Below are 8,859 nucleotides of genomic sequence, written 5' to 3'. Positions count from 1 at the left end.
AATAACACATGGATCAAAGCAGAAAGCACTAGGGAAATTTAAAAATGTTTGAAACAGTATGATTATGAAAAGTCAACATATCAAAATATTTAGGATATAGATGAAACAGAACTTAGAAAAAATTTTATGGCTTTAAGTGCTTATATCAGAAAAAAATAAAAATTTACAATAAATGATCTAAGAATCACCATTAAAAAACTAGAAAAAGAAGATCAAAGTGAGCCCAAAGTATGTAGAAGGAAAAAATAATAAATATCAGAGCAGAATCAATGCAATAGAAAATAGAAAAATAATAGGAATATTAATAAAACCAAAAGTTGGTTCTTTGAAAAGATTAGTAAAATGGCTTGCCTCTAGCTAGACCAATTAAAAAAGAGACAAGACACTAATTAGTAATGTTAGGTTTAAAGAGGAAATACTTCAGGAAGCTGAGGCAGGAATATCATTTGAGCCCAGGAGTTCAAGACTAGGCTGGATAAGATGACAATACTACTAAAAAAAGAAAAAAAGGAAATACTACTGTTATGGATCTTAAAAACATAAAAAATGGTAAAAAAAAGGAATATGAATAACAACTTTAATGAATAAATTCAACAACTTAGATGAAATGAAAAAATTCTTTGTAAAACACAACTTTGTGAAAGTGATTCAAAGACAAAAGAAAAATCTGATCATTCATATACTATTTTAAAAGTTTGAATGCATACTTGATATTTTTTTCTTTTTTAATTCCAGTCTTCAGGGCTTTGGGTTGAATGCATACTTTGAAACCTTAGAATTACTAGACCATACGTAGAATTATTAGACCAGATTAATTCATTGGTGACTTCCAAAACAAATCCCCCGCCCAAAAGAAAATACCAATCTTCACAAACATTTTTTTCTCATGAAGACATTATATAAGAAAGCTGGAGAGATATACCAAGTTTATGGATAGAAATACTCAGTGTTGGTGTGACATCAATTCTCTTGAAATTAATCTGTCAATTTAATATAATGCCAATCAAAATAATAAAAGACATGTTTGTAGATGTTGACACGATGATTCTAAAATTTATAGGAAAAGGCAAAACTCCTTAAGTAGACAAAATTATATTGAAGAGGGAACAAAAAACTTACACTACTTGATTTTAAGACTTACTATACAGCACCGTATCTCAGTCTTGGCACTGACTTTTTTGGCCAGATAATTTTGTGTGGATGTGGGAGCTGTCTTTTGCATCAGTTGTACTTCTTTAACTCCAGATACATTACTTGCATCAAAGTTTACTTTGTCTTATACTGTATTAATGTAGGCACACCAGCTTTCTCTTGGTTAATACTTGCATGGCTTATATTTTTGCACTCTTCTTCTTTTATCATATCAACTTTCATATTTTTAAGTGTTTTCATTGTGAATAGAATATATCTGGGCCAATGTAATTACTGGTATGGTTGGATTAAATCCACCATGTCTTAGTCCATTCAGGCTGCTATGGCAAAATACTTTAGACTGGGTAATTTATATGTAATAGAAATTTACTTTTTACAGTTCTGGAGGCTGGGAAGTTCAAGATCAAGGTGCCAGTAGATTTGGTGTCTTGGGAAGGCTTGCAGTCTGTTTTATAGATGGCTCTTCTTGCTGTGTCCTCATGTGGTGGAAAGGCCAAACAGACTCCCTCATGCCTATTTATGAGGATACTAATTCCATTCATGTGAGTGGAGTCTGCATAACCTAATCTCCTCCTCAAGGCTCTACCTCTTAACATTATTGCTTTGGGGATTAAGTTTCAACATGAATTTTGGAGGAACAGAAACATTCAAGCCATAGCATACCATCTTGTTACTTGTTCTCAATATTTGTTCCTTTTATTTTTGTTCAAATTTTCTTCTTTTCTGCCTTTTTGTTGGATTCAACCAGTGTTTAAGAATTACTCCATTTTATCTCTTTTAGCTTTTTAGATATACCCTCTATATTAGTCTTTAAGTGGTCATGTTGCCGAGTATAGTCCTCCTTGACTTATTTCAACTATGTTATATCAGCAATTTTATAATTTTATGAGTAATTCAAATTACTTTCCACAGTTTAACTACATTTACCAATCTCCTGCCCTTCCTGCTATTACCATCATCTATTTCACTTCTATAATACATTTGTTACAAACTCTAGAAGATATTGATGTTGTTCCTGATTTAAACAGTAAATATTTTTGGTATTTACCCACATATTTACTTTCTCTGATACTCTTCAGTCCTTTTTACACTTCTATGCCTCCAGCTGGTATCAGTATATTTTATCATGAATATATCTTCTTTTAGTGTTTCTTTTTTTCTTCCCTCCTGCTTTTCCCTCCCCTCCTCCTTCTTCCCCCTCCTTCAGTCCTCCTCTTCCTTTCCCTCCTCCCATCTACCCTTTTCTCCCCTCCTTCTTCACACTACCTTCCCCCTCCCCCCCTTTTTCAGTATTTCTTGTACTTTGGGCATGATGACGATTATCTCAGCTTTTGTCTATAAACATTTATTTCGCCTTCACTTTTAATATTTTTCCTGAGTGTAATATTGTAAATTGTTAGTTATTTTTCTTTTAGCACTTTAAAGATATCATTCAATCATCTCTGCTTCCAATGTTTCCTTTGAAAAGTTATTTGTTAGCTTTATTTCTCCTCTTTTAATGTAATAGATCCTTTCCTTTGGCTGCCTTTGTAAGATTCTCTTCATTTTTATTTTTTAGCAGTTTGACTATAATGTGCCTAAAGTGTGGTTTTCTTCCCCCCTGCCCCAAGATTGGGTCTCATTCTGTTGCCTGAGGTAGACTACAGTGGCATCATCATAGCTCACTGCAACCTCAAACTCTGGGCTCAAGTGATCCTCCCACCTCAGCCTCCCAAGTAGCTAGGACTACAGGTGCATGCCACCATGCCTAGCTAATTTGGGGGGTTTTTTGTTTTTTGTCTTTCGTAGAGACAGGGTCTCACTATGTTGCTCAGACTGGTCTTGAACTCCTGGACCCAAGTGATCCTCCTGCCTTGGCCTCTCAAAGTGCTGGGATTACAGGCATGAGCAACTGCACCTAGCCTGATTTTCTTTACTTATCCTGCTTGAAGTTTCCTGAGATTCTGGAATCTGTGAGTTTATGTCTTTCATTACTTTAGAAAAATTTTTGGATGTTATAATTTCCAATATTGCTTCTATTCCATTCTCCTCCCTCTCCTTTCCCTCTGGGTCCCCAATCATACATATAATAAACTAAGTCCTTTTTGTTCAATTCTTTCTGTTTTTTTTTTCACCGTGTGATTCAATTTGGATATTTACCTTTACCTGTCTTCATGTTTAATAATCTTGTCTTCTACTTTACCAAGTCTACTATTTTACTCATCTAATAAGACATTAATTTTATATATGGTTTCTCAGTTCAAGCATGTCCATTTGCTTCTTTTTATAGAGTCCAATTCTTCATTCACATTCTTTTCATTTTTCATCCATTTTGTCCTATTTTACTCTATTAAAATACATTTATAACACATATTTTAATTTTTCATCTATTAATTACCGTATCTTGATCATCTGTGTGTGTGCTTCTATTTTCCTTATTTTTTTAATTTTTTCAGTAACATTTCTCTGCTTCTTTGCCTGTCTTAGAATTTTTTATTTTATGCCAGAAATTATATATAAAAGAAGCATAGAGACTGACATTGATATTAATTGTTCCCAGAGTTCTCTTTTTCCTGTTGCACAGAAAGGAAGTGGGCCTTATCACAGCAGTCCAAACAGGAATTGAGCTGAGTCCAGCCTGGGTTACAGCCTAAGTAGAATTTGATAACTCGTGGTTTCAAATATATTGAGGAGAATACCTGTGTCGTGTTTGGTATAGTCTCCTTTCTCTTCAAGATTCTGTCTCCTGATTGATTGAATTCCGCCGGCGCCGGAGCCTCTGCAGAGAGCGAGCTCGAGAGATGGAGATGGACAAACGGATTCATTTAGAGCTGCGGAACAGGACGCCCTCTGATGTGAAAGAACTCGTCCTGGACAACTGTCGGTCAAATGAAGGCAAAATCGAAGGCCTCACAGATGAATTTGAAGAACTGGAATTCTTAAGTACGATCAACGTAGGCCTCACCTCAGTCGCAAAGTGACCAAAGTTAAACAAACTTAAGACGCTTGAACTAAGCGATAACAGAATCTCAGGGGGCCTGGAAGTATTGGCAGAAAAGTGTCCGAACCTCACGCATCTAAATTTAAGTGGCAACAAAATTAAAGACCTCAGCACAATAGAGCCACTGAAAAAGTTAGAAAACCTCAAGAGCCTAGACCTTTTCAATTGCGAGGTAACCAACCTGAACGACAACCGAGAAAACGTGTTCAAGCTCCTCCCGCAACTCACATATCTCGACGGCTACGACAGGGACCACAAGGAGGCCCCTGACTCAGATGCTGAGGGCTACGTCGAGGGCCTGGATGACGAGGAGGAGGACGAGGATGAGGAAGAGTATGATGAAGATGCTCAGGTAGTGGAAGACGAGGAAGATGAGGATGAGGAGGAGGAAGGTGAAGAGGAGGACGTGAGTGGAGAGGAGGAGGAGGATGAAGAAGGTTATAATGACGGGGAAGTAGATGATGAGGAAGACAAAGAAGATCTTGGTGAAGAAGAAAGGGGTCAGAAGAGAAAATGAGAGCCAGAAGACGAGGGAGAAGATGATGACTAAGTGGAATAACCTATTTTGAAAAATTCCTATTGTGATTTGACTGTTTTTACCCACATCCCCTCCCCCTCCTCCAAATCCTGCCCCCCGAAACTTATTTTTTTCTGATTGTAACATTGCTGTGGGAACGAGAGGGGAAACGTGTACTGGGGGTTGCGGCGGGAGGGCGGGCGGGAGGGGGTGGAATAAAATACTATTTTTACTGCCACTCTTTATTTTTCCCCCTACTTTTTCTTTGTGTCTGGTTTTTGTCCCTGTAAATGCGATAGCTGAGTACACGCCAAGTGAGCATTTGTTCCTTACTCTCAGAGAGGATGGTTTGGAGTTCTACAGTTCCAGGTATTTCCCAGGTCTCTTGAGTTGGTTGGAAAGCCATGGCTGGCCTCGGTTTGGTCACTCAAAGCCCAGGAGGGGCTGAGTACCAGCCATACCTTTAACTCTTGCTCTGGTTCATGTGATTTCTGCTTTTCTTGGGCCTGCTAGAGGCATCCAACGCCCAGGTTTGTAAATAGCAACCTAGAGGCGTATTTTGGCACTGTTTGGGGACATTCCCCGTCTCTCATCCCTTTTCCCCCTTCATAGATGGTGGTGGGCTTCACTCTACAAAGAGGACTCTGATGTTACTCTTGAGAGCTTGTGAGCCAAAGAGCTGGAAACGGCAGGCTTATGAGTTAACAAGTAGAATGGATTTGGTAATTATAATTAAAAGAGAAGAAACAAGCCCTCAAGCTTAAACCTCTTTAAAAGAAAGAAAAAAATGTCCTATCTTGTTCTGTAAAATATTAGAATGCTTTGTTTTACAAAACTGACGAGATAATTCTTCCACATGTGCTTCTGTGCTTAGAACATTTTTATAAACCTAAGCGCTGGAGACATTGCTGCATGTCGGCTGGGTTTTTTTTTTCATATACCCGAGCACGGAAGAACTAACGCAAAATTGTATTTTCTTACCTAGTGGAAATCTGAAATGACTGCAAATTCCTAGTGAATGTACAGGTTTGCTTTCATGTCCCTCTTCTGGACTGCTTTAGAAGTGATGTGTTCTTCCTCACCCATGTTCCATCTGTATAAAAGAACATCGGCACCAGTTTTTCTCCTGCCCCTCAGAAGAGCCAAACTTTGAGTTTTACGTCTGTTTGTCATTGATAAATTTCAATAAATCTTTTTATACAATTAAAAAAAAAAGATTCTGTCTCCTATTATTGTGATATTGTGAGAGATTACACTACATTTTTCCTTTTGAGCCTCCTCCTAGTCTTCTACATAGCTCCAGAACTCAGTATATCTCCTATGAGGAAAACAGGCTATATGTTTGGGGCTCCTCTAGATTCCAGTCTGCCACTTTCTTCATGATACTTTTCCCAACCAATGTTTTTTGTCTTTTTTATGACACTTGCCCTATTCTGCATTTCTGCATTATATTATAGAGACTGTTGTCTCTCCCTAACACACACACACACACACACACACACCAATTGTACATTTCTTGATGGTAGAGTAATTAAAAATTTTCTTTCTATTCTCTACAAAACCTAATGCATAGAGTAGACTTCTAATATTATTCATAAACTGTAAATATCTGTGAACTTAAATGCCCCTGGACATAATAAGTCCTGAGGTAGTTTCTAACTTCACTGAACATAAGCTTCCAAAGGAGTTTATTTAAATTTTTGGTTTCCGTATATCACCCAGAGCCTGATTCCGTGGGTCTGGGTTTGTGTCCAGGATTCTACATTTCCGACAAGTACTTGAGGTTTTTCTGATGCAGGTGATCCTTAGCCTTACTTTGGAAAAACTCAATTATAATCCTTGGCCATGTGCCACAAACCATGCCTGAAGGTTAACCACTATCATTTCTTGAGCACATCCAATACTGAGTTATATAATAAGCACAATGGTTACAGTGAATGGAGATTAAAAATTTGAATGCTAACCTCTAGAAGTTTAAAGTCTAGTCAAAATTATAGGACCCATACATTAATAACCCTCAGACACACTTACAAAGCAACAATAAAATGAGTGCTAAATGGTAGAAAATAATGAGACGTGACCATTGGATTAAATTGGGAAGACTCCATTAAAGAGATGTGGGCCAAATATTGAAGTAGAGGAAGTCCCTGTAGTGGTAGCAGGAGTGAAGGAATTATTTCAAATTGAAGGAAGAGGTTGAACAAAGAGAATATAGTTGGTAGATATGTCCTTATGTTTTGGTTCAAGGAATAAGCAGATGTAGAAATTTCACGCTGCTATCTTGGAAGCTATTGTCTCTGCACTCAACATGTGTGTGTATTACCAATCTCCATTTCATGGACAGCGTGTCTTGGTCTTGCTAAAAACCAATATATTTACTCTGATTTCTGCAAATTCAGTCATTGTTATCAACTTCTGTCCACCCGCCTCACATTACGTTGCTAAGCAATTTTACTTCAAGCTTTGTTTATGTGTTCTCTATATCAATTTGTTTTGGGATGCCCCGCTTGCAGCTGCCCTAATTCTGTACGACATACAAACACTATTTAGTAATATTCATCTCATTTGTTCTCACACATGTCCTGGCCAGCTGACTTGTGGTGCTGTGAATTCAGCTGTGCAGTGTGGGTGTACTGGCTGTATTTCAGGACTTCAGTGTAGCTTTTTCTTAAGGCTGTAAAGATGTAGGACTTCAGGAGAGCTTTAATCTAGGACAGGACAATTCTAGGTCCACGGTACTGCCCTGACTCCACCTGTGCCATTCTGTGGTTTAGTGCACTTTTCTCTGCATTCCATACTCTGTTGGCCTGGATGTTGCCTCGTAACTTCAGCAACTCCTAGCTTTGCCTTATACCAATAATGCAACCAATAGGCAGTCCTCATGACTTCTTTGTAGAATAATCAGGAAAAAAAAATTGGACTTATACTATTGTTTCATTTTTATTCCTAATTATGTTGATTCATATGGTTTGAAAGCTGAATTCCATAAGCATAGCTAAAAGTTTGTCTATTTTTTCATTTGTTTATGGATTTTACATAAAACAATTTTTAAAATGTGAAAATAAGCATAATTGTAGGTGTTAATTATCATACATCTTAGTCACGCTAACCAAAACATGTTTACTAACACATTATGCAAATTAACAAATTTGTTTACACAATAATAATTATTCTGAAGTATTGAGGCATTTTTTAAAAGCATAGGGCCTGACGAAGTCTCAGAAGTCACGTGACATCTCTCCTGGCACATTCTATTCTTTGACAAAGGCCTCCCATGTTCAAGTGGAGGTGTCATAGGCTCCTCTTTATGGGAGAAGTGTCAAAAATGATTTAACACCTCCACAATGACTGACTGTTTGTGTCCAAAATCCAGAAAAGTCTTTTTGGTAGATTGCATTATTGGCCCAATTATTCACTTATCCCTGTAGTGACAAACTGTTAGTTTGCTTGGGCTGCCATAGCAAAATACCAAGAGAAATTTATTTTATCCCAGTTCTGGAGACTGAGGAGTCTAAGATCAAGGTTTCAGCAAATTTGGAAGGCCTGCTCCTGGCTTGCAGATAGCCAACTTCTCTCTTTACCCTCACGTGGTAGAGAAAGGAAGCTCTGCTATCTCTTCCTCTTCTTATAAGGGCACTAGCTTCATCATGGGGGCCTTTAGCCTCATGACCTCATCTTAACCTAATTACCTACAAAGGACCCACCTCTTAATACCATCACATTAAGGGTTAGGGCTTTAACATACGAATTTTAAGGGAACACAAACATTCAGTTCGTAACACAAACTTTCCATGTGACTTTACAGTCTCTTCTACTCATTCATAGTAGGAGTAATGTTTTTCCTGCCCTTGACTTTTGCCATGGATGTGTGGACTTGCTTTGGCCAATGATCTATTAGCAGAAGTAACAGTAGAATTTGAAATGCTTATGTGTCACGGGGCTGCCCTCATGAGTCTTTGCCATTGCCTTTCGGGAACATTCTCCAGCTTTACTTCAGGTCTTGGAAGATGAGAGAGGTGTAGAGCAAATCCACTCCAGCTACCACAACCTGAAAAAGAAGCACCTGAACAAGCCTACAGAATTATAGGGAGAAGCAGACCTGCCCAGCCAAGCTCCTCCCAGGCCAGCTAAATCCCAGCAAATCTACAGCTAAATAATTATTTTAAGCCACTTAGTTTTGGGGTGGTTTGTTATGTAGCAACAGTCAACC

General features: G+C 38.0%; 1 protein-coding gene across 1 annotated transcript; it reads left to right on the top strand.

The window, feature by feature from the left end:
- The first annotated feature begins 3,923 nt into the window (after window positions 1-3,923).
- On the top strand, window positions 3,924-5,197 carry LOC105812934 (acidic leucine-rich nuclear phosphoprotein 32 family member A-like). The gene is given in 1 exon segment (XM_012647501.1): window positions 3,924-5,197. A coding segment is annotated over 1 exon segment (717 nt). The 5' UTR covers window positions 3,924-3,932; the 3' UTR covers window positions 4,650-5,197.
- The last annotated feature ends 3,662 nt before the right edge of the window (window positions 5,198-8,859 follow it).

This window comes from Propithecus coquereli, unplaced genomic scaffold (genome assembly GCF_000956105.1).
Source record: "Propithecus coquereli isolate 6110/MARCELLA unplaced genomic scaffold, Pcoq_1.0 Scaffold108, whole genome shotgun sequence".
Classification (NCBI taxonomy): Eukaryota; Metazoa; Chordata; class Mammalia; order Primates; family Indriidae; genus Propithecus; species Propithecus coquereli.
The sequence above is the reverse complement of the archived record's forward strand: the minus strand, read 5'-3'. Positions and strand labels throughout refer to the sequence as shown.